Source organism: Suricata suricatta, chromosome 3 (assembly GCF_006229205.1).
Source record: "Suricata suricatta isolate VVHF042 chromosome 3, meerkat_22Aug2017_6uvM2_HiC, whole genome shotgun sequence".
NCBI lineage: Eukaryota > Metazoa > Chordata > Mammalia > Carnivora > Herpestidae > Suricata > Suricata suricatta.
Window position 1 is genome coordinate 75,658,701 of NC_043702.1, and position 26,998 is coordinate 75,685,698.

Below are 26,998 nucleotides of genomic sequence, written 5' to 3' on the forward strand. Positions count from 1 at the left end.
CTCCAGGGCCCCCACACACAGCCTGATTTCTCCAAGAACCAAAGTTTCTGAGAGAAAGCCTCAGCCTGAGCTCAAGTTTATTACATTCTATGTAAGGCCACATTCTTTAGACTCACATAAGTAGGTAGGACCGTCATGGCCTCACCCTTAGCAGCCTTCTAACCTCTTCCACTTTCTCATATACACACCAGATCCCAACCCCCAAGCCCCAAATTCCTCAGTTGCCAATTTTGCTTTTTCATACCTGTGTTTGGCTGTTTCTCTGCCTGAAATGCTTTCATCCATCTAATTGTCTTTTCAAGTGTCGGCCTTTGCAAAATTGCACTGATTTTGGCCCCCAGACCATGCTGCCTTGTAGCGGCATCTTCTAGTGGTTGCCACACTGCACTAGAATGATCTGTCTCTGTCAGATACTACCATTTGGCTCATTCAACATGCATTCCCTGCCATCTTATTTATATTCCTCCATACCAAAATCAGTAAACAAGATGCTTTCCAGAATAGCAAGCTCATCTCCCCACTCTTAGTCCAGGGATTGTAGCAGAAGAAACGCAGTGAAAATTTCTTTCTGACTAGTGGCAGGAAACTATACATCACAGATCCTTGCTATGGGCTGGAGGAGGACTGAGTGGTTGTGAAAAACATTCAGTAAGGAAGTTGCCTAGAAGGGTGAAAGGTCACAGACCTTCGGGATAGATGACATTACAAGAGAATGCAAGAAGATATGGGGATGAAGGAAAAAACAAATTCTATGTAATGGTCCCAACAACACTGGGTATATCAATCTGCATGTCCCACACTTGCACATTTATACTGGCTGTGAACCACCAGTATTGATTTGTTCAAGGTCTCTTCCAACCTTAAATCTCTGTAAGTCTATGTTCTTTCCTGGGGACAGAAAAGTAGAAAAAACAGAATTTGGATATTACTTGGAATTTAATTTGCATCATTCTGCATCTTCATATGAACTTTAATTTTCTTTTAATTTTTTTAAATGTTTATTTCTGAGAGAGAGAGAGAGAGAGAGAGAGAGAGAGACAGACAGACAGACAGAGTGTGAGCCGGGGAAGGGCAGAGAGAGAGAGAGGGAGACACAGAATCTGAATCAGGCTCCAGGCTCTGAGCTATCAGCAGAGTCCGGTGTGGGGCTCGAACCCACGAACCGTGAGATGATGACCTGAGCCACATAGGCGCCCCTTATGTGAACTTTTAAAATAATTCCTCCTTTAAACGTTATAGAAAGAATTAGCACAATTTACAAAACAAGCCACCAAAAATGGCAGAATGAAAATGATGAAGTGATCAGATTTCATAACTGTCAAGTAAGTTATCTTTCATGCGAAGTGCTGTATTGTTGTTTGTTGTTTTCTACTTCTCCTCCTTTCCTGTAAGAGGCTTGTATGTATCTGCTCATGCCCTTGACTCCTGGAGTGGTATGTCCCCATTTGGTGATTTGGGTGTTGGTTTGGTCTTTGATTTGGTATTTAGTCTTCTTTTGGCTGTGACATTGTATCTGACTTTCCTTGTTTTTGATGACTTTGACAGTTTTGAGGAGTACCAGTCATATATTTTGTAGACTGTCCCTCAATTGGGATTCGCATGGTATTTTCCTCATGATGACAGTAGAGTTATGGGTTTGGTAGAGGAAGGCCACAAAGGAAAAGTACCCTTCTCTTCATGTAATAATATCAAGGGTACATATCAGTTTGACATCACTATTGATGTTCAACCTAATCACGTGACGAGGGAGTGTTTGTCAGGTTTCTCCAATTCCTCCTTTCCATGTTGTGTTGGAAGGCAGTCACTAATGCACAGCCCATGTTTGAGAAAAGGGAGTTCTGCTTTCCCTTCTTGGGTGTGGAGTTATCTACCTAAGTTATTTGGAATTCTTCCACATGGGAGCTTTGTCTCTTCTCGTCCACTTATTTATTTATTCAATCTTTATTTTTATCACTATGGATTCATGGGCACTTATTTTATACTTTAGGATGTATTCCAATACTACTTTATTTTATTGCTCAAATTGTTTCAACTTCGGTCTTTGGAGCTCTTTCAGTTTGTTCCTGTTTTCCCTTTGACATACCTCCAATCATTGTGCTTTTTGTTCTGTTTTGCTTTGAAAGCATTCTTTACTTTCTGGCACTATAAGACACTCCAGGATCATCTTGTATATTTTCTGCCCCAGTCTTAGGATCAGCCATGTCTTCAAGGTGCCCTGGTTGCTTTTTGTAAAGTATGGTATTAGAAACCAAGACTTGGGTACCATATGTGTTTGTTGCTACTGACATGTTGTTATTTCTTGGCCCTCGGCTGAGAGCAAGAAAATCTGTGTGTAGACTAACCTGTGTATATATAAACAAATTTATAAATATTTCTCCATATAGTTATCCATATCTAAATTAAGCTACACTTGGGTTCATAGTGATGTTTCTAACTTGAATCCATTACTGCATGGATCATCCAAGCCTTCTCCCCTTGCTTATCTATAACTGTCCGCTCCTACAGTAGAAAATGTGGTTCCCATCATCTGCCATCGATTTGCTTAATTGTTCCAGTATATATGCATAGTGATTTCAGAATTGTTAACCCTGCCTCAGGAAGCAACTTTATCAGCAGCAGTAGAGTGCTTTTAGTCTTACAGACTCCACTCATTTTCAAAGCTACTTAGACCACCACCCTTCCCATCTCCCACTTCCCCGCCAGCCTCCTTCAGTGATGTTGTTTCATGTATTTGTCATACAGTTATATTCTTTCATTACATTCTGCATTCCATTATGGAACCTCTCAACTTCCTAAATGAATTTTTAAAAATCTGCACCTCTTAAGACTCACTTAATGCTGTAATGTTCTACAGGTTTTGATAGACCATCATTATACTATCATACAGAATAATTCACCACCCTAAAAAATAAAAACCCTGCTCTGTTTCACATTTTCAACTCTCCACCTCCCAAACCTCTGACCTGATTACTGGTTTTACAGCTTTGACTCTTCTAGAATCTCAAACAAATGTAACCATAAAATGTGTAGCTTCAGACTGACTGGCTTCTTTCACTTAGCTTTATGCATTTAAGGTTTATCCATGTCTTTCTACGGCTTGCTAGCTCATTCCTTTTGATCACTGAGTAGTATTCCATTGTATGACTATATCATGGTTTATCCACTCACCTACTGAAGGACATCTTGGTTGCTTACAGTTTGGGGCAATTAAAAATAAAACTGCAATCAACATTTGTGGGCCAGTTTTCATGTGGTGTAAGTTTTCAACTCAATTGTGTAAATACCTAGGACCATGATTGCTGGGGATTGTATGGAAAGTTTATGTTTAGCTTATTAAGAACTTGGCAAAGTTTAAGAAACTGACAAACTGTCTTCCAAAGTGGTTGTACCATTTAGCATTCCCACCACCAACGAATAAGAATTCCTGTTGTTCCTAATACTAACAACTGGTATTGTCAGTTTTTTTTTAATTTAGCCATTTTGATAGGAGTATAATGGTACTGTATTGTTTTCATTTGTATTTCCCTAATGATAAATGATGTTGAGCATCTTTTCCCATACTTATTTGCTATCTATAGCTTTTCTTTGGTAAGGTATCCATAAAATCTTTTCTCCATTTTTAACTGGGTTGTTTGTTGTCTTTTTGCTGAGCTTAGAGAGTTATTTGTGTATTTTTATTTACAAGTTCTTTAAAAAATTGTTTTAAATGTTTTTATTTATTTTTGAGAGAAAGAGAGAGAGAGAGAGAGAGAGAGAGAGAGAGAGCGAGCGCGAGCGAGCTGGATAGAAGCAGACACAGAATTTGAAACAGGCTCCAGGTTCTGAGTTGTCAGCAGGGCTCAAACTCATGAACCACAAGATCATGATCTGAGCTCAAGTTGGACACTCAACTGACTGAGCCACTTAGGCACCCCAACAAGTTCTTTTTTTTTCCTTTAAAAGATCTTGTTTTTAAGTAATCTCTCCAATGTGGGGCTTGAACTCATGAGCCCAAGATCAAGCTCCACATGCTCCACTGACTGAACCAGCCAGATAGATGCCCCTTTGTTTGCAAGTTCTTTATCAGATTTGTGTCTTACAAATATTTTTTCTCCCAGCCTATGACTTGTCTTTTCATTCTCCTAACAAAAGTCTTTAACAGAGCAAAAATTTTTAATTTTAATAAAGTCCAAAATACCAATTTTTACTTTCTTGGATTATGCTTGCATCTAATTTTTTTTTTTACATTTATTTATTTTTGAGAGATGGAGAGACAAAGTGTGAGCAGGTGAGGGCCTGAGAGAGAAGGAGACACAGTATCTGAAGCTTTCTCCAAGCCAATGTGGGGCTTGAACCTGCAAACTGTGAGATCATGACCTAAGTCGAAATTGGACGCTCAACCGACTGAGCCACCCAGGCACCCCAATCATGCTTGCATCTAGAAATCATCTCCAAATCCAAAGTCCTGTAGGTTGTCTCTGAGAAGTTTTATAGTTTTGCATTTTACACATAGATCTATAATCCATTTTGAGTTATTTATTTTTATTTTTAATTGTTTTAACTTTTTAAACATTTTTTTAAATTATTTTTAACTCTGTCCAGTGTGGAGCCCAACTCGGGGCTCAGTTTCATGACCCTGTGATCATGACCTGGGCCAAAATCAAGAGTTGGATGCTCAACCAACTGAGCCATATAGATACCATGAGTTAATTTTATATAAGGTCTGAAAAATTTTAAAAATAACAGCTTCTCTCCCATACCCAGTATAACAATTTTTCTGGAAAACTTCTAACTTGGTTTGTAGTTTTAAACATTATCCAAGCATTTTAAGTACATAGGATAAAAGCACTTCTTATTAAGTTTTTTCTTGGTGAAATGTTCATATTGTATGGAAGTATATCAATTAAAATGTGCCCTCTCCCCACATATATACACACATACAAACACACACATACATTAATTTACACAAATGTGATCATTGGTTCTAGAACTTCTTTTCACTTAGATGTCTAAGTCTGCAAATATATCACTTCTCTTTAATAGCTAGAGTTTTATTTATTTGATTATTTTAAAAAGTAAGCGGTAGAGCTGGGAAATCAACTCTGTTGGATGGTCATGAGATCTAGTCCCTTGTCGGGCTCTGCACGGTGTGTGGAGCCTGCTTAAGATCTTTCCTCTTCCTCTGCTCCTCTCCCAGCTTGTGCTCTCTCTCTTTCAAAAGAAAAAGAAAATTCCAGTATAGTTAACACACAGTATTAAATTAGTTTCAGGTGTACAGTATAGTGATTCAACAATTCTGTACATTCCCCAGTGCTCATCCTGATGAGTGTCCTTTTCATCTCCATCATCTATTTAAACCATCCACCACCCACCTCCCCTCTGTCAACCATCAGTTTGTTCTCAATAGTTAAGAGTCTGTTTTAAGATTTCTTTCTTTTTTTATTTGTTTTTTCGTTTGCTCATTTATTTTGAGAGAGAGAGAGAGAGAGAGAACACGCACATGTGAGTGGACTGGGGAGGGACAGAGAGAGAGGGAGAAAGAATATTAAGCAGACCCCAAGCCATCAGCGAGGAGCCAGACGTGGGGCTTGAACTCGCAAACCCCAAGAGCACGACCTAGCTGAAGCCAAGAGTTGGATGCTTAACTGACTGAGCCACCTAGGCCCTCCGATTTGTTTTGTTTCTTAAATTCCATATACGGATGAAATTATTTGGTATTTGTCTTTCTCTGACTTACTTTGCTTAACATTATACTCTCTAGATCCATCCATGTTGTTGCCAATAGGAAGATTTCATTCTTTTTTATCTGAATAATATCCACTGTATATGTACCAGGTTCTTTATCCATTCATCTATCAATGGACACTTGGGTTGCTTCTATAGTTTGCCTATTGTAAATAATACTGCAATAAACATAGGGATACATATATCGTTGCAAATTAGTGTTTTCACATTCTTTGTGCAAATACCCAGCAGTGTGATTACTAGATCACAGAGTAGTACTATTTTTTAAAAATGTTTATTTTTGAGAGAGAGGTGGGGGAAGAAGCAGAGAGAGGGAGAGAGAATCCCAAGCAAGTTCGGTGCTAACAGCTCCATCTCACGAATCATGAGATCATGACCTAAGCCAAAATCAAGAGTCAGATGCCTAACGGACTGAGCCATCCAGGCACCCCAAGGTAGTTGTATTTTTAATTTTTTGAGGAACCTCCATATTGTTTTCCATAGTGGCTGCACCGAGTTGCATTTCCGCCAACAGTGCAAGAGGGTTCCTTTTCCTCCACATCCTTGCCAACCGTTGTTATTTCTTGTGTTTTTGATTTTAGTTACTCTGACAGGTATGAGGTGATCTCTCACTGTGATTTTGATTTGCATGCCCCTGGTGATGAATTATGTTGAGCATATTTTCCTGTGCCTATTTGCCATCTGTATGTCTTCTTTGGAGAAATGTCTGTTCATGTCTTTTGCCCATTTTTTAATTGGATTATTATTATTATTATTTATTTATTTATTGGTGTTGAGTTGTATACGTTCTTTATACATTTTGGATACTAACCCTTTATCAGATATGCAATTTGTAAATATCTCTTCCCATTCAGTACACTGTCTTTTAGTTTTGTTGTCCCCTTTGCTGTGCAGAAGCTTTTTTATTTTGATATAGTCCCAATAGTTTATTTTTGTTTTTGTTTCCCTCACCTCAGGAGACATAACTAGAAACATGATTCTATAGCTAATGTCAGAGAAATTACTGCCTGTGCTCCCTTCCATGATTTTGTATGGTTTCAGGTCTCACATTCAGTTCCTTATAAAAATAACAGCTTTATTGACAGAATTCATATCCCATACAATTCATCCACCTAAAGTGTATATACTTCAGGGTATGTGCAACCATCAGTATAATCAAGTTGAGAACATTTTCTTCACCTCCAAAGGAGGCCCTGTACCTTTAATTATCACTTCAATGCCTCCTAGCCTCCCTCCCCCTAAGCAACCACTCATTTATTTTTAGTTTCTAAAGATTTCCCTATTCTGGACATTGCATATAAGTGGTATTTTACAATATATAACTTTTTGTGACTTATTTCTTTCACTTAGCATAATATTTTCAAGGCTTATCCATGTTGTAGCATGTATCACTACTTCATTCTTTTTATTGTAGAACAATATTCCACTGTATCGATATACCACATTTTAAAATCCATTCATCAGTTGGTAGACATTCGGATTGCTTCTGGTTTGGGCTAGTATGAATAATGCTGGTATGAACATTCTTGTATAAGTTTTTTTAAAAAAGTTTCATGTTTATTTATTTTTATGTTTTATGTTTTTTGCTTTTGTTTTTTGAGAGACACAGAGAGACAGCGAGAACAGGGGAGGGGCAGAGAGAGGGAAAGATACAGAATCTGAAGACAGACTCCAGGCTCTGAGCTGTCAGCATAGAGGCTGATGTGGGGCTCGAACCCACGGACCGTGAGATCATGACCTGAGCTGAAGTCGGATGCTTAACCAACTGAGCCACCCATGTTTATTTATTTTTGAGAGAGACAGAGATGGAGTGCAAGCCGGGGAGGGGCAGAGAGAGAGACACAGAATCCAAAGCAGACTCCAGGTTCTGAGCTGTCAGCATAGGGCCCAACACAGGGCTAGAACTCACGAACTACAAGATCAGGACCTGAGCTGAAGTTGGATGCTTGACCAACTGAGCCACCCAGGCTCCCTCTTGTATATGTTTTTGCATGGACATATTCTTTGATTTATCTCAGCTATATGCCTAGGAGTGGACTTGCTGTGGTAACTATGTGTGTAACTTTTTGAGGAACTGTCAGAATGTTTCCCATAGTGGTTGTACCGGTTTACAATCCCATCAGCAGTGTATTGCGGTTCCAATTTCTCCATATCTTTGCCAACACTTGTTATTATCTGGCTTTTGATTATAGCTATCCTAGTGCATGTGAAGTGGTATCTCATGGTTTTGATTTGTTTGCATTCTCCTGATGACTAGTGATATCCGGCATCTCTTTCTGTCCTTATCAGTCATTGGGCTTTTTTTTTTGAGAAATGTTTATTCAGATTCTTTGCTTACTTAAAAATTATTTCTTTATTGCTGTGTTGTAAGATTTTTTTAATATATATTATAGATAGGAGTCCCTTATCCAGCACATGCTTTGCAAACATTTTCTCCCATTCTGTGGGTTGCCTTCGCTTTCTTTTTTATTTTTCTTTTCAAAAAATTTTACCTTCGCTTTTTTGATAGTGACCTTTGAAGTACAAAAGCTTTTCATTTTGGTGAAGTCCAATTTATTTATTTTTTCTTTTGTTGTTTGTACTTTTGGTGTCCTATCTAAGAATCCATTGCCAAATCTGAGTCATGCAGACTTACTCTTCTGTTTTTTTCCAATAGTTTTATATTTTTAGTTCTTTCATTTAGATCTTTCATCTATTTTGAGTTAATTTTCTATGTAGTAGGAAGTAAGGGTCCACCTTTATTCTTTCAGCTCCGGTGCTGGAGGCAGGGACAAGGGTGCAGCCCTCTTTGAGTGACACCACCCCTTCAGGAGCTGAGCACTTGGTAGGGAGGGGGAGCAGTCCCAGGTCTCCAGGCTGGCCTCGGCATGAGCAGCCAGTGCCCCAGGATCCTCAGTGGCACTGTGCCAAGGGTAGAGCCTCCATCCTACAAGTGTGGGCTGGGCAATAGAAGGGACCTCTCCCCCCCTGCTGTATTTGATTATTTGATGGGAATTTAAGCTCAGCAACAAGGATCTGGGAGCAGGATGAGAAATTATAATGTCCTGCCTGTCCAAAGAAGATAACCCTTCTGCTGGGAGGGGAAGCTCTGTGTTCGAGGCTGTGCCAGTGTGGAATGCAGTTCCTCTAGATGGAGTGAAGCAGGGAAAGAGGGAGTAGGACTTGGTTCAAATACCACAGACTCTCACTTTCCTTACTGGGTTTTAATGAATGTTCTTGAATAAATGTTTCTTTATTTGTTGTGTACCCTAACTCCATTCCAGAGATTTAAATTAAAAAAAAAAAAAAGAACGATTTTCACCAGTTTTGCTGTGGGGTGGGGGTGGAGGCAGAGCGCTCCTCACTGTCAGGCTGTTGTAGATTCTTTTTTGATAACTCAAAGTCACTGACTGTGGGCAGTGAAAAACCAGAAAGCTCAAACCACATAATAACTCATTCTGTATATATTGATGAAATATCAGCTATTAAATTGGCTCAGAGCTGAAAATGGAAGGACACGTACCACTGGCACATGTACCACTACCCATAAACTTTAGGAAATATCTACTATACATAAGGTATAAAAATATAAGGTAAAAAGCTAAAACTCTGTTTTGGAAATGAAATTTTTTTTTAATGTTTTATTTATTTTTGATACAGAGAGAGACAGAGCATGAGAGGAGGAGAGGCAGAGAGAGAAGGAGACACAGAACCGGAAGCAGGCTCCAGGCTCTGAGCTAGCTGTCAGCACAGAGCCTGACGCGGGGCTCGAACTCACGAACGTGAGATCTGACCTGAGCTGCAGTCGGAGGCTCAACCGACTGAGCCACCCAGGCGCCCCTGGAAATGAAATTTTCATAATAGAGAGAACTAATAAACCAAGGCAGCTATACTAAATGCCCTGGGGGAAATTATTCCAGTTTTTCATAGGTGCAAGAAACTATCCAGGACTGGAGGGAGTGGTCAAGGAGGATTTCTGTGGAGGAAGAGTTGGCTAGAGCAGGTTAGGAGGAAAAAGTAGGATTCAGCTGGGTGGGTGGGCTGGGGGTGGGGCACATTTCAAAGCGGAAGTGCTGAAATGGGATTGCATTTAGTACCTCTGAGCAATAATGAGTGGACCTGCCTAATTGCTGGAAGGTCTGCATGAAGAGATTAAGAGAGAAATGAAGTGGTGACCAAAAAGCAGGGGAGAGGAGAGAGCTTTGGTGGTTGGACTACGGAGTTTGAACCCTGTCTTGTAGTCTGCTGAGAGCACTGAGTACTTTTTAGAGAAGAGTACCTTGGGCAAAAAGATTTTAGGAAAATGCCTTGTGTGTAGCATGTAGCTGGAATGAAGTGTGTGTGTATATGTGTGTGTTAAGTGCACATGTGCAGAGTCCGGAAGCAAGGAGATGGACGAGTTTTAGACTGTTACAAAGAAGTGAACGTCTGGATTAAGTGAAGAAGGCAGGAATGGAAATGAAGTGTTTGGTGGGTGGTAAGATAATCAAGAACTCAGTAAATAGCCAATTAAAACAAACAAGGCAGTTTCCATCAAAAATAATACTAGACTACAAGGTGACATGGGCTGATTTAGCGGTTTGGGTTACTATATGCATATATAGATGGGTTTCTCATTCAGTATTTATAGTTAAACGGGGTCTCTTTATTTTTGAATTCTCATATATTTTTCTTCCCTCTTCTTATTGAAATTCCTCTTCTCCACAGTTTGCTTTTGATTTTATTTCAAATAATCTCTTGTATTTGCAAGAGGAAACCAAGAGGTGCAACCATGGTATGGATTGTGTATGGTTTCAAGGATGAGTTTCTTCCCTTGAAAACAGCTCTCCGCGTACAAATGGGAGGCACGTGGCCAACTCTGGCTTTTTAGCAGGTCTAAAATGACCTTCAAAACTCCTTAGGACACGCTAGTCTCTCGAGAGGGTGCATCTCCTATTAGGCTGGCAGGTTCTCCTCGCGGCCGCCTGGATGTGTTGGCTCCGGGTTGTGAAAACAGAGTTGACCAAACCAAAAACACGGACAAAAACAAACCCGAAACCTCCATGCCTTACCATGGCGGGTTGACAAAGTGAAGTCGTGTTAGGAAGGTTCTGCTCTTGCCCTTTTAAAATTCCAGTGCAACACACACACACACACACACACACACACACACACACACACCAGCGCTATCGGCTCTTCCCACTCCCTGCCACAATGCACCAGCGTCCCTCCCCAAGTCCTGATTCATGAACCGTGCCACCTTTGTCTCATTTGAAACTGTGCAGACTATTTTAATCCACCCACCCCCATCCCAGACTCCCCCCCTCCCTCCATCCTCTGGAAAGCTCTGATGTAAGGCGCTCGCTAGGTGGGGGAGCACTTCTCCCAATCCGCTCGGGTAGGCGAGATCCCCAGAAGCCCCCTCCGCGGGACCTCTGCCTGCGGGGCCGTGGCCCGGGACCCCGCTGCGGGCGCGGGAGAAGCGCCTTGGTCCCTTTAAGGTGTCGTGCTCTCCGAAGTGCAGGCAGGGAGCCCGGGAGCCGGCGCGGGTCTCACAGCCGCGCTCCACTCCTCCCGTTTCCCGGCCTCCGGGGCCCTGCCCGCCCTCCGCCCCCCGCGCACCGCGCACCGGCCCGCCATGCGGCTGTGAACCATGTCCTCCTCCTACGCCAAGAACGGGCCGGCGGACGGGCAGCACTCCCCCACCTCGCAGGTACCGCCCCTCCCCCCTCCCGCCCCGGCGGCCCGAGAGCGCCCCGCCTTCGTGCGGGCAGCGCGGGGCACCCAGTCCTGAGAGCCGACCGCCGCGCGCTCCCACCCCTCCTCCTAGTCCCTCTCTCCTCCAGCTCCTCCTCCTCCTCCTCCTCCTCCACCTCCACCACCACCTCCTCCTCCTCTCCTTACCTCGTCCGTCTCAGCGCTCCGGCTCTGGAGCCCGCAGCCTTCCCCAGCCGATGCCGGGGACCCGGACCCCGCACCCCGAGAGTCTTTGTTAATGGATGTGGTGGGTGCTCGCGGGCCGCTCTTCTCGGGCATCATGTCAGCCGTCGAGGCTTGTGGTGGGTGGGTAGGGGTGGAGGCTGTATCTGGGGACCGCCGAGGGGACTGGGGTACGGGCTCTGGGGGATCCTGGGGAGCTGGTCCGGAGGCGGACTCTAGCCCGGGGTGGTAGTCCGGCTCCCCGCTGCGGTCCTCACCGGCTTCTCTCTGGCCCCGTGTGTCGAGTCCAGGTGGCCCGAGGCACCACGACCCGGAGGAGCAGGTTGAAAAGATCCGATGGCAGCACTACTTCGACCAGCTTCATCCTCAGACAGGTAGGAGGCGGGCGCGGGGAGACCGCGCGGGGGGCAAGTTGGGGAGGAGGCCCCGTGCGGGGCGCCGGGGTCCGGGAGCCGGGCGCGGCCCCACCCCCTCCCGCGAGCTGCGGGTCGAGTCTCTTTGCGCCCCTTTCCGGCCGGGGCCCGGCGCTCCCGCGGCGTCCTGCTTCCGCAACCCCCTGCGACCAAAGTCTTGCGGGCCAGGAGACGCCGCATCGCCCTCGAAGTTTGTGCGGTCGAATGCGAGTTGGTGGGGCTCTGGTTTAGGGCAGGGATATTGAATTTAAGACTGAAAGTATTTCTAGTTGCACTTTCCGCGTGTGGTTACGTCTTCTTAAGTCGTGTACTGACTGAGTAACCAGAGTCCCAGGGGCCCGGCACCTGGTTGAATTCACCCGGTTGAATTTGGCTGACAGGTAGTGGTCTCTGCTATTTGCCGTATTTCGAATACTCTTCTTAGTGTGGGTGTTGGGAGAGATCTGTGAGCTCTGGTCAAATGAAAGACACTTTGAGCAGAAAGTTTGGAGTCACTTGGGACCTATTCTTTGGTTCGCTTAACTAGGGAAAAAAGACTGCCCAGATCTGGTTAAATTGAAATAAGCGAAGGCGGGCACTTAGTTCTGGGGTCTGGGTGGTTCTACACTTCGTGTTTGGTTTCTTAGTAGTTGTTTCCTTCCGTGTGGTTCTAGTGGGTGTTCTGTGTGTTAAAGATCGCCGGTCACACTGAAATCTTAGGTCCCTTTCACCTTGACACAGGAGAGCTTGGTCCTTAGTTTTCATACTACCCACGTGCTGTAAATGAAACCATCTCTACGTAGCTGCTGGGTGCTAGCGAGATCATGCAAAAGTGAGTCACCTTGATCTCTCTTTGGAATGGAAACTGTGGAGGTGTGTGCTTTCGGGGCGGCTTAAGAAATACTTTGGTCCTCGCCCCAAGACGCTTTTATCCCAGGCTCTGCTGTGGGCTGCTGGAGTGACCTTGGGAAGTTCTTTTCCCTCTAGGTCACGCAGAGCCTTGTGTATCATTTAACCAATGATAGCAGCTGTGGTGCGTTTCCTTAATGATTATCATCAATTTAAACTGGTTATCTACGACAAATGGGCTTTAGATTGAAAATTGGACTCAGACTTCTAAAGGGTTTATAAAGCATATTTAGATAATATATATTATGCAGATATTCATTTTCTGCAAACAGATTATTGTTACTACTGTTTTTAATTCACTGAGTGCCAAGTATTTACATTCTTAAAGTAAATATATTTTGGATCCTGAATTCGTTCTGAAAGTGCATTCTAGCCCCTTTGCACAAAGTACTTAAATCATTTGTGTATTTGATAAAGCAAAGACGTTCATCTTTAAAAAAATTTTTGGCTTCTGTGACTGAGATCTTGTTAATATTTACTTGGTAGGAGCCTATTTTTGGTTGTGTTTTATTGTTGCAAATTCTTAAAAATACTAATTACACAGCAGTGTATTCTGTGAGCTGACTAAAACTTTTGAGGTCATCCTCACTATCACTTCACTAAAGCTTTAGTCTTCCAACCACAAACAACACAATCAATATTTTTTCTCATATTCTTATTCTTTCCTCAGTTTGCTCCAATAAATGAGATAATGCGTGGATAAGTTCTTGATAAGTGTGTTGCTATGTAGGTCTTAAAAATGTGACAAGTATTGCATGCTAATAATTTTCGGAGTAATTTAAACCAGTGTAGATGTATAGAACAAATATATCTATTAATCTTTCTGAAACTGGGATCTGTTGATTTAATAAAATGGTTTAGTTTAAATTTAGAAGTTATTAGTAACTGTATTATACCTACAACCTTTTTTCTGTGCAAAAATAATACATAATTTTTGTGAGCACTTACAGTTCAGTAAGTATCCTACACATGATCTTGTTTAAAAATGGCATAATGTAGACTTCTATAATGGCTATGTAAAAATAACTGAGGCATTTTATTTCTTTGACAAGGGATGAAAAGTGACTGCAAATGGAACTTAACCATGTGTTTTGAAATAAAATTGAAGAGTTTTCACCTGAGTGCCAATAAAGTATTTTTTAAAAAAGCACAACTGCTGTTTATGTTATTAGAGCCTCATTATTTGTAGAATGGCCAGTGATTTATTGTTTTTGAATTCTTGGTACACTGGAGTGATGGAATTTCTTGGTGATATTTCCCAGTCTGTGTGATTCCTTCACACATGAAGAAGATACTAGGGATGCCAGTAAAATAGGGCTGCTCTTTTTTTGCGTCATGTTATTTACAAAATTAGAGAGGGAAAATGTTCGCTAAAAAAAAAAAGATATGTCGAATCAGATGGGTCTGGTGGGGCTGATGGTGAAGCACAGAGGACAGTTGGCAAATAAAATGAAACACTTTATTTTATTGTCACCTAATAAAAACATTTAATTATCTTTTCTCTTTTAAATTATTTTTTAACACTTTTAAAATATTTATTTATTTTTGAGAGAGAGAGAGAGAAAAAGAGAATTCAAGCAGGGTACGGGCAGAGAGAGAGGGAGACACAGAATCCAAAGCAGGCTCCAGGTTCCAAGCTGTGCACTGAGCCCGACGTGGGGCTTGAAATCACGAACCACAAGATTGTGACCTGAGCAGAAGTCAGATGCTTAACTGACTGAGCCACCCAGGCACCCATTATTATTATTATTATTATTATTATTATTATTATTATTATTGTTAAAGTCTTCTTCAAACCGGTAAAAAGTTGTAGTGTTTGTGTGTACATGCACACATGTACATGCACACATGTGAGTCAGCCTGAAAACAAGCCAACTGAGAAAGAGAGCCTGCCTCTACTCTGAGGACTGCTCTCAAAGTCCCTCTCGCATCAGTGACCTTGTTTGGTGAACTGCTAGATTGCTGGCCTCCGCAGTGTAGGAGGGATGGAGACTTTGGAATGAATCCAGGGAACACCTAAATGGTTTCTTTGAGGAAAGGTGAGAAGATTAAGTATTTTGTCACGACAGGAATAGAGAGAGCCCAGGGTGACCCAGTAATGGTCTTCAAAGTGTACACAAAGGCATTCTTTGGAAATGTGATAGACTGTTCTCCTTTTTCATTTAGGATGAAACTCAAGAATTGTATAGCCCGGAAAGAATGATATTTTACAGCGTGACTTTAAGACTGTTGCTATCATTGAAATGGCTTTCCAAATGAAGCTGTAGAATTTTTTTCTAGGAGATCACTTCTGACAGGCCATTTTGAGTGGATTCTTTATTCATGTTTTAAAATTTTAGGAAGCACTTATTAAAAATTTTTTTCAATGTTTATTTTTGAGAGACAGAGAGTGAGCGGGGGAGGGGCAGAGAGAGGGAGACACTGAATCTGAAGCAGGCTCCAGGCTCTGAGCCGTCAGCACGGAGCCCGATGCTCGATGCGGGGCTGAAACTCACAAACTATAAGATCATGACCTGAGGTGAAATCAGATGCTTAACTGATTGAGCCAACCAGGCACTCCTGGGAAGTACTTATAAACATTTGCTTTGTGCCCAGCACTGTGCTAGATGCTATAGAAGAGGAATGAAAAGCCAGAGCCCCTGTACCTGAAGGATTTCATAATCTACTTATGGAGACATAGATGGATACACACAACACAGTGAATTGTCACAAGGAATTAGGGTGTGGGCAAAATGCCCATGGGCACTGAATATTGTGATACTCTGGGTGTCACTGCACATAGGGTTGGTGTGATGGAGTACGCCAGCTTACTGTCACCGGGGTTACTGTCAGTTTTCTCCTTCCTGGGGTTCAAATCGAAAATCTGATCAGAGTGTGATTGTTCTGTTGACCTCTCCTTGTTAAGGCTGCCCTCATGAGTACTGCAAGTCTTATAAGGCCTGGCCCTGCTAGTTTCCAGCCTTATCTTGAAGCAGTCTCTTTTAGCACTGGACACAGGTCTTGAACACACCACCTTCCCTTTTGCCATTGGCCCTTTGCATATGCGGAGCCCTCTGTATGGAGGGCTTTCGTTCTGCGTTCTGCCAGGTTAATTTTTAATCTTCCTTGAGACCTAAGTTTAGTCTTCACCTCTTTTTTTATGATTTTTTATTTTCTGTCTTTTTTCTCTCTCTCTTTCTTTCTTTGTTTTGAGAGAGAGAGAGAGGGAAAGAGAGTGCACACGCATGCACACGAGCGAGGAGGGGCCAGAGGCAGATTTGGGAGTGAGAAAGAGAGAGTGGAAATGGGGGAGAGGGCAGAGGCAGAGAGAGAATCTTAAGAAGGCTCCATACTCTGTGTGGAGCCGGATACAGGGTTCAGTGCCATGATCCTGGGATCACGACCTGAGCCGAAAGTAAGAGTCAGTTGCTCAACCAACTGAGCCAGCCAGGCATGTCCTAGTCTTCACCTCTTTTTTAATCTCTTTGATGATGTCCGCTCCTTAACCATGTACCTCATTCCACAGTGCATTTTGCCAGGTGTCAGTAATTAGATTTCTCTATTAATGTTTGTCCTCTCATCCAGATAATAAGTACCACTGGGGCAGGGACATATCTGCATTTGGTGCACTTGATTGCCTTTGTATCCTCAACAATTAGAATAGTAGATGTTCAAAATATTTATTTGGATGAATGAAGGAGCAGATAGATGAGGACTAGCCTAATATATTTTAGGCATGGGGTTCTGCTCTAACATTAAACCCTTTGTTTGATGGGGAGAAATTGCTTCTTAACAAAACTTCCCCAAATTTAGTGGCTTAAAGCAACAGCAATTTTTTTTTTAAATTCAGTGTGCTAACCAGTTAGTTCTGTGTGGTGTTATCTGGCTGCTGGCATGGCTGAAAGGTCTAAAATAGCCTTACACGTGTGGTTGGCAGTTGGTGTTGGCCGCTGGCTGAGGGCTCAACTAGAGGTTTTGGCAGGGGGTTCAGTCTTTCTCCACCTGGGCTCTCAGCATGATTGCTTGATCTTCCTTACAACATGGTGGCTGGGTTCCAAGAAGGGGCATCCCAAGAAGCAAAGGATGAAGCTGCAGATTTTGAAAAACCTGCTGCTGTTGAAAGTGACACGACATTACTTCTGTTTCAATCTCTCAATCAAAACAAAGGGCTAGCTCAGTTTCAAAGGAAGAGAAAATAGACTCTCTTTTGATGGGGTACAGCAAGGTCACCTGACAAAAGAGCATGTAGAGTGGAAGATACTCTTATAGCCATCTTTGGAACCATCTACTCTAGATCAAAGAACCTTGGCTTTTTTTAGGTATGCTAAACAAATGATCGTGATAATAATTCAGTAAGCCCACACTGTATTTAGAGATTTAAAACATATTTAGTTACTAAGTTGATACTATAATAAAACAAGCTGACAAAAACTTCTCTGGGTTATAATTTGGAGACACATTTCTCCAATAAAATGCAGATTCATCAACAGAAGGTATATGCTTTGGGCATAGCTCTAAGAATAATCATATGCCTAGAGACATCCATATGTGCAAAATTTATCCATAAACTTAGAATCACAAAATTTTAGAACAGGAAGACATTGCAGAGGGAAAGTACTTCAGTTCCTCATTGTCAGATGAATAAAACAGAGACTCAAGGGCATAAAGGCTGTACCGACACATCAGTAGTTGGAGAACGAAGACAGGGGACCTTACTCAGACCCTCCAGTTTTTCCACCACAACACGCTTCATCCCTGAATAATCAGGAGACACATACAAACACAGAGATGGGGACACATGAAAGGACATATGGAGCTTATTCCTCTTAGATCCTAGAAATATTCTTGCTTTATATGGTTACTGTGAAGAACAACGGAACCACTGGGGAATCTCAAGACTAGCTTTTCCCCAATTTTATCATGAGATGGATTTTTGTTTGCATGGTTCATGGTGGCTGGCTTGTTTGATTAGTAGTCATTGTATTAGCCACTGCTATCCAGGAAATAAAACTACTTGCGATTTTGCAACTGAGGGACTTGAGTGCAGACATGATTAAACAGGCAGAGGGAGGGATTGGAAGCTAACTCTCGAGGTAGTAATAGCAGGAAGCCACGGTTACCTCCAGGCAAGCTGGACAAGGAGAGGAAACTGTTAACAGGAGCCCAGGGGCCAGAATCACCTGGTAGGTGCTGTAGCCACTGGGGTACTGTTTTACAGAAGCAAGAGACAGAGGACAAGACCTCACGCTTGTTAGGATGGCTACAAGCAAAAACACCAACAATGTTGGTGAGGATGTGGAGAAAAGGGAAGCTTTGTGCCTTATTGGTGGGAATGTAAATTAGTGCAGCCACTGTGGAAAACAGTATGGAGACTCTTCAAAAAGTTAAAGATACAATACCATATGATCTAGCAGCCCCACTTCTGGGTATTTATCTGAAGAAAATGAAAACACAAACTTGGAAAGGTATATGCACCCCCCATGTACATTGCAGCCAGTGTTTATGATCGCCAAGGCATGGAAACAACCTAAGTGTTTATTGATGGATGAGTGCATAAGGAAGTTGAGGTATGTAGATACACAATGGAATATTATTCGGCCATAAAAAAGAATGAAATCTTGCTATTTGTCATAATATGGATGGACCTTAAAGGCGTTACACTAAGTGAAAGAAGTCAAATAATAAGACAAATACTGTATTATCTCACTTGTATATGGAATCTAAAAAGCCTCCAACCAACCAAAAAAAAAACCCCGAATTTATAGATACAGAGAACAGACTGATAGTTGCCAGAGGTAGGGGTGAGGGTATAGGTGAAATGGGTGAAGGGGTCAAAAGGTACAAACTTTCAGTTATGAAATAAGTAATGGGGGATGTAATATACAGCATGGTGAGTGTCATTAATAATATCCTATTGCATATTTGAAAGTTACTTAGAGAGTAGATCTTGAAAGTTCTCATTACAAGAAAGCAAATGTATAACTATGTATAGTGATAGATGTTAATTAGATTTGTGATCCTTTCACAATATATAGAAATATCAAATTGTTATGTTGTATGCCTAAAACTAATATAATGTTATTTGTCAGTTATACCTCAGTTAAAAAAGAGAGACACACATACAGAGGAGATGTAGCTCTGCTAAAGAGGCCACTTGAGGGGAGAGAAAGAGGAGGAATACTCTGTCTCCCCCCTTTCCTGGGGTACCTGCCCTGGGCTGAGCTCAGAAGCAGCCTGCAGACCTTGGCCCTCCTGAGAGAGAACACCACACAGGGAAAGGGGAGAATGACTCTGAGGGAAGCTGGCCAGGACTGGCACAACCATTATTCTGTTTTAGTGCATGGAAGACAATAATGTGTCGTTCCCATAGCAGAACTGGAAGCTTTTACTTACTCTGGGTGTAGAAATTCCCTGGCTAAATGGGATAATACAGTTAAGATGAACATGAGGGAAAAGTTCACACCTGTATCCTGTGTGAATTTTATCTGGAATGCATCTTCCCAAATTGAGACCTGGTAGACCAAGAAAGAACTCTGCCTCTCTGGCTTGAATGAATGGAACTGAATTTATGAAACTTCTTATTGAGAAATCCAATTACTAGGCAACTAACCTGTTAACTAGTCACTTGTGCTTTTCTCTGAGTCCTTGTTCTTCACACACAGAGTTCCCGAAATCTCATTTTTTTTTGGAATAAAGAACTATTTAGGGAATGTCTGAATGGCTTAGTTGGCAAAGCATCCAACTTCGGCTCAGGTCATGATCTCACAGTTTGCGAGTTTGAGCCCGGCATCAGGTTTTGCACTGAATGCGCAAAGCCTGCTTGGGATTCTGTCTCTCCTTCTTTCTCTGCCCACCCCCACCAATAAATAAATAAACATTAAAAAAATAAATACAGAAGGCTGATGTTTTATCAACACCTATCTTGAATATAGAGCTGGCTTTCAAATTCCTTGAAGATAGTTTTCGTTTTAACTAGAGTAAACGTGCCTGTCTGCAAACTTTCGTATTTTCTTGAATGTGTCCTTTCTTATTACCACACACACAGAGCATAGGTGATTACTTGACTCTGGAGGATGGCGTCCAGCATTTGTACTGTTTGCACTGAAAGCATTAATTAGATAGGGGCTCTACAGCTTATGTGACAACGACTGAATCTGTCTGATCCTTTCACTGTAAGCATTTGGATGACAAACGGGCCTATGCTGTTTCTCCTGTTATGTTCTTTGTTGGTGCAGGTATCCTTCTTGAGGGCTATAATTTAATAACTGGAGCAATAGTTTTTGTTTGGAGAGGAAATATTTTGTAAACATAAACTTGAAAAGAATCTGCATTTTTCTGGGTTGTCAGAATCACTAGAAATGGTGAGTTTTTGTAGTGTTTACTGTGTCCAAATAGTATAATACTATTTTTAAACTCCTTAGGAAAAATTTGTTTGCCATTTCATTTTTAGTACTGGAAATTCATAGTAGCTTACATAAATGAATTTATCATAGCCTTCTACGTTCTTCTCGAATGGCCCAGTGCCAATGCCAACAACTCAAATGGTGATAATGTTTCCAAATCAAGCAGGTGGGTAAAATAATCACTGTTGTTAGAATGCTCTGAAGGCATGATTTCTTATCTGGCCTCTTAGTGTATATGCCTGGAACAGAGAGGAGGAAGTCATTCTTACAGGAATTCAGAGACTGTCTTCTGTTTTCAAAATAATCAAATTTTTGGACATTTTCATCACCCCCAAAAGAAGCGTTGTACCCATTATCAGTCATTTTCCATGCTCTTCTCCATGCCTAGGCAAATACTGATCTGTTAGTCTCTATGTCAATAGATTTACCTATTCTGGACATTTCATATAACTGGAATCATTTAAGAAAATGTGATCTTTGGGGCGCCTGGGTGGCTCAGTTGGTTAAGTGTCCGACTTCGGCTTAGGTCATGATCTCATGGTTCATGGGTTCCAGCCTCACATCAGGTTCTGTGCTGACAGCTCAGAGCATGGAGCCTGTTTCAGATTCTGTGTCTCCCTCTCTCTCTCTGCCCCTCCCCCTGCTCGGTCTCTATCTCTGTCTCAAAAATAAATAAACTATTAAAAAAAAAAGTGATCTTTTGTGATCTCCTTCCATTTTTTTTTTTTCATTAACATATTCTCTATACCAGCCTGAGAGTTTCTAGTTATAGCCCCTGGTCTAAATGTGCAGATGTTGGGCCACATGTCTAAAGCGACTTGCCCGTCCTTAAGTTTATGTACCAGAGAGTTTTCAAGTCATGGTGTTGAATGGGGATAATCATATTTATATTAATTGTGAAGCTACAGTCTCAGGTCATAGAACTGACTTTTGGTGGGGGCAAAACTCTTTGACCTGCGTGGAAATCAAATCCCTGACCTTGGCCTCCTTGTCATCAGGATTGAACAAAACTGAGTGACTGTCATCTATAGAAGGGGATTTATATAATAGGATGAGATAACTGGGATTAAAAAAGTGAGCAATATAAGTAGTTATTGCCATCACTTTCAATAACTTTTTGTAGTAGAAATGTCTGGAATACTTAAAATCCAAAATACTTGTAAAATTTTATCTAGATGTTCATAATAACTCAGCTCTGGTAATTATAATATTTATTCCTTGGGAGATACAGTGAAGGAGAAAGCAGAGTGCTCAAGTCCTGAGCTAAGTACAATATTTATGGGAATTATTGGGTACATAAAAGTGTACTCTTTATGTGGCAGGTGCTGCTCAATTATATTTGAACACTTCCCTGGGGGACCAAAGTCAATTATCAACACAGTCGTGTGGGAGAGAAATAGGTCAGCTGCAAATATTCTCTGCTAATTTCAGAAAGCTTGAGGGGTGATTTAGTTTGGGGGATATTTTTTATTCTTTTGGTCTCCATGCTATAGGGAGACCTTCTGATAGGGAAGGCCCGGTTTTTCATTTGGCATTGGTTGTCATATTCATTTTCTTTATTGAAAAACACTTTTTTAATGTTTGTTTATTCTTGAGAGAGAGATAGGCAGAGTGTGAGTGGGGGAGGGGCAGAGAGAAAGGGAGACACAGAATCAATCCAAAGTAGGCTCCAGGCTCTGTGCTCTGTGTCAGCATAGACCCTGACAAGGGACTTGAACCCATGAACAGTGAAATCATAATCTGAGCCGAAGTCTGTTGCTTAACCGACTGAGCCACCCAGGCGCCCCCATATTAGTTTACGTTAATACAATATAAATATTGCTTTTGATCCTATAAAATGAATATTAAGCCAAATAATACCTTTTCAAAAATGATGTCAAAAACACGTTCGCAAAGTAATTGTGCCTCATAGGGGTGTTCTTGTTACTATTGCTATTTTACGTTGACCCAATAAAATGCTAATTTCATATTCCAAGTATTTTGTTTGCTATTTCTACATAAGAAGAGTAAAAAGTACTAATTGTTAAAAAAAAAAAGGACATTGGGTTTAAAAAAATTACACTTATTTTTTTGTGGTAAAATATGCATAACAGGAAATTTTATCATTTTGGCCAGTCTTAAATGTATGATCCAGTAGCATTAAGTGCATTCACTAATGTAATTTTTTTTAGTGGATGTGCAGGTTATTTAAAAAGTGTAAGCAGGCAAAACCTAAATATATTCAACTTATAAATACGCAGAAAACATCCACCTGGAGAGGCCTCCCACCATGTCGGTGGCCTTGTTAAAGGCACAGGCGGCACAGAAAACAGGCTTCTGAGTGCTTCCCGAAGCTGTGGCTCCTGCAGTTGAGAAGAACCAAAAAGCAGCCGCCCAGAACCGGAAGTGCCGGAAGTGCGCTGGAAATGGACGGGGTGCGCTCGGGAAGCTAGGGCTGGGCAGGGAGCTGTGCCCCGTGGTGTGTGTGTCCTGGAGAACCTGTTTTCACACGCCCGAGTGCTTCTCATCTTCCTCCCCTGACTGAAGTCCAAGCAGCTTCAAGATGATGTGGGTTAACGAGCAGCCTGTTTGAAAAATATGCTTGTTCCCAGGAGTCCTAAGTGGCTCTGGTCATTCCTCCAGTCCTATAGGTGGCTTACTGTTTGCAAGCAGGCTCATTTTACCGCCCTTAAAAGGTCCGCTGCAACAAAGCAGACACGCTCCCGAATGAAGAGCCCAGTCTCCCTGAGTCTGTCTGTCCTTTCTCACAGTCTCCTCCCCTTCCTTTCCCATCCAAACTTGTTTCCTCTGTCCCTGCTACAAGCACACACACCCAGACTTGGACTCAGCCCCTGCTCTCTCCCCACCACCCGCTCACTCATGCCATCCCTTCCCCTTGAGGAAGGTCTCATCATTTCTACCTGGTGATGATATTAGTATCTGTCAACCCCCTCTAGAACCTTCTCCCCCATAAAACTCTAATATGGCTCCAGATCCTCTTCTCTGGCATTCGCTGGCATTCTGTTTTGACTCTTCACCTATTAAATTTTCCTTGTGTAACCTGGATGTCCCCATGCCCCACCAGCCTTTGGGTGTCCATGGACATTGTCACTTACTAGTCTTGTGGGAAAGAGGAAGGAGGAGCAGGAGAGGTTGTGTGGTAGCAACATTAATAATCCACATTTCACTTGTTCACCTTTCCTACCTGTAGGTAGACACAGGCCCTTAACATCTGCCTCCTACTGTCTTGTCCATTTTTCCTGTGGGTCCACGGGGTGCTCACAACTCTGTGGCTTGTCTGAGGAAGGCCTCTTGTGCTGCAGTTGCTGTGCCTCTGTCTGTGGGAACACTGCTTTCTGCCAACTAGGACGCTGCTTCTCAGGCAAAACCTAGAAGGTAACACATGGCACTGTGCTCTTCAGGCTCCCTGGACAAGCTGTGTTCCAGATGTCCTCAACTCTGGGTCACACTCTGTCCGCTGGGCACTTGAGCAGCACTTCCTGTGCCCTGCATGTCAGAGATTCCCTTGTAAAGCCAGCTTTGTACTTTTTGCCTGTATCTCTCTGTAGAGTCACACTGGGGAACAGGCATTATTCTGCCTCTGCCCTGGGAAGCGACACAAGACTTGTTCCTGTCATCAACTCTCATGCATGTTGACCTGTACAAATTGATGTGGATACAGACAGACAACCTTTGAATCCCTTAACATTTTTTTTAACATTTATTTTTTAAGCGACAGAGAGAGATAGTGTGAGCAGGGGTGGGGCAGAGAGAGAGAGACACACACAGAATCTGAGGCAGGCTTTAGGCTCTGAGCTGCCAGCACAGAGCCCGACATGGGGCTTGAACGAACTGTGAGACCATGACCTGAGCCAAGTGGAATGCTTAACCTACTGAGCCACCCGGCACCCCTCCCATTTTTTAAAAAAATGTTTATTTATTTTTGAAGGAGAGAGAGAGAGGGAGAGAGAGACAGAGCATGAACCAGGGAGGGGCAGAGAGAGAGGGAGGCACAGAATCCAAAGCAGGCACCAGGCTCTGCACTGTCAGCATAGAGCCTGACATAGGGCTCGAACTCACAACTGTGAGATCATGAACTGAACCAACCTCAGACACCGCACCAACTGAGCCACCCAGGTGCCCCTGAATCCCTTTTTAGCCTCTGCTACAACATACTCATAATTAATTTATGTAGTTTTCTTTCTTTTTGTTTTATGAATTTATATTTGGGAGGTGACTAGAAGAAGGAAGAGGAGAGGGAAGATAATATTGGAGGCTGACTTACTTTGGGAGCCAGTACAGGCATGGGTAAGGTATCAGAATGGAAACATTTGGATAGAAGGAAGCTCTGAGTGCCTGAGGAGAAGGACAGTGACCGGTGGCAGGTTGTTTCAGAAAGGGAAGTAAATGAGGCTCCAACTTGGTCCATTTTGAGCTTTGTTCTGGAACTCTGTCTGTTAGGAATTTTCAGTTGCAGATAAACAGGAACTGAGCACAAATTGGCTAAGGCAAGACAGAGACTTATTGGCTCGTGCAAGTAAAAAGTCCAGGGGTAGGTCTGACTGGCTTCATGTACTGTTTGAAGTTCATGACTTCATCAGGGCTTCTGCTCTTTTTCTATGCAGTTCTTTCAACACCCATGCTCGTCTGTGCTTATTTCTGTGTGCTGATTCGGACCTCAGTTTAGCTTCTGTCATGGTGGCGGCAGTCACCAGTGGTTCAGAATCTCCCATTCATCCACAGCCCTGTTCAGAGGAGCAGACAGCCTTTCTTATGATAGCTCCAGCAGAAGTGTTTTGTTCGCTTGGCTTTTCAGAAGCACCACCCTCCCCAATACACCCCACACCCCACACACACATGCACATCCACACACGTTTCTTGAATCTCATTGGCCTGAAACAGTACATGTACCAACACGTGGGTAGAGGAGTGCCTGACATTAGTAGTTGGCCCCTCCTAGGCACGAGATTGGGGTCACCCCATCATAGCTGAGAATGGGGAAGACCAGTTCCCTATGGGAATTTTGGGAGCTAGTGGTAGATGGAGAGGAAAATGGGTGTTACAAAAGCAATTAGCCAGATGTTTACTTGAGGAAGGACTTTCATGTGAACCGAGGCAGTTAATCAGAATTCCTTCCTTCTCCTGCTCCTCCTTCCTCTTCTTACCTCATGTTTTTTTTTTAAATTTTTTTAATGTTTTATTTATTTTTGATACAGAGAGAGACAGAGCATGAGAGGAGGAGAGGCAGAGAGAGAAGGAGACACAGAACCGGAAGCAGGCTCCAGGCTCTGAGCTAGCTGTCAGCACAGAGCCTGACGCGGGGCTCGAACCCACGAACGTGAGATCTGACCTGAGCCGAAGCCGGACGCTCAACTGACTGAGCCACCCAGGCGCCCCTTCTTACCTCATGTTTTAACCATGTCATGGATTAAATCGGAATTTTTAAAAAATTGTAGAATACAAATAAGATGAAACTTAGCATCTTAACTGTTTTCAGTGTACAGTCCGGTGACTTTAGGTATATCTGCCTTGTTGTTCTACATTTACCTCCATCTATCCTAAGTATAGCTTTGTATATACTGGGAGTGTGACTTTATGTTGTAACATTCTTTCTTCCTTCCCTCCCTCCCTTCCTTCTTTCCTTTTTGAGAGAGAGAGGGCGCAAGTGAGCAAGGGCAGAGAAAGAGGGAGAGAATCCTGTGAGGGGCAGAGAGAGGGAGAGGAGCGGGGCTCGAGCTTACCTGATGCGGGGTTTTCCCTGAGATCATGACCTGAGCTGAAGTCAGATGCTTAACCGACTGAGCCACTCAGGCATCCTGTGACATTGTTTCATAATGAATAAATATGTTTATGTTCCAGGGGTGCCTGGATGGCTCACTTGGTTGTCTGACTTCAGCTCAGGTCATGATCTCATGGTTGGTTCATGGGTTCAGGCTCCACGCTGAGGTCTGTGCTGACAGCTCAGAACCTGGAGTTGGCTTCAGATTCTGTGTCTCCCTCTCTGTGTGCCCCTCCCTTGCTCATGCTCTGTCTCTCTCAAAAATAAACATTAAAAAAATTTAAAAATATATACCAAGATTCAAATAACTGACTAAATAATGAATTTCTAGGAAACCACATATAAATACAGGAATGACTACTGAATTAATATTTCTCAGGAATATTCCATTTTTCTGTCTGCAAAATGGGGGTGTAAGTGGCCAGGGCTTGTGACCTCTGAGGTTCCTTCAAGCACTAGTAGTATAGAACTTTATGTCTGTGTTTGCAGATGTGTGTAGTCAACTCCTATCTTGGTGGAAGACATTGAATTCCTTTGTTTTTGGGACAATCTTGTGTCACTTAGCTGCTGAGATGAGCTCATAAAACCTGGGGTCATTCAATATCAAGTATTATTGAAAGTATTAGGTGAGGATATCTTATTTAGAGTGTAACAAAGAGATGATGTGGAGATGCTTACCAAGAAGAAAGATAATTTGGGATAGAACTGGATTTTCTAACTCTTTCATACATATGCATACGGTATGAAAGGGTATGTCCAGTATAGAGTGGCTTGTCAGAAAGAAGTGTTTGTGCAATGTGGTAAGATGATTCTCAGATGTGCATCCCAGAGGCTATTAAGAGGAAGTCGGCTGAGAAGTAGTGTAGCCCTGCTGTTAGGATTATTACAGCCGTCAGGAAGAGCAAGTAGCTAATGGGGCTTTCAATCTATAATAA

The 26,998-nt window shown here is 42.4% G+C and overlaps 1 protein-coding gene across 2 annotated transcripts in view; it reads left to right on the forward strand.

Moving 5' to 3' along the window:
- Window positions 1-11,242: 11,242 nt before the first annotated feature.
- Window positions 11,243-26,998, forward strand: part of CACNB4 (calcium voltage-gated channel auxiliary subunit beta 4) — a 245,243-nt gene continuing 229,487 nt past the window's right edge. Inside the window, exons 1-2 of one of the 2 annotated variants that reach the window (XM_029934591.1) lie at window positions 11,243-11,395; window positions 11,913-11,996. In XM_029934591.1, coding sequence (XP_029790451.1) covers window positions 11,336-11,395; window positions 11,913-11,996 — 144 coding nt within the window. In that variant the 5' untranslated portion in view covers window positions 11,243-11,335. Of the gene's footprint in view, window positions 11,396-11,586; window positions 11,687-11,912; window positions 11,997-26,998 lie in introns of those variants that run through there. The other variant, XM_029934592.1, reaches the window with a different exon arrangement.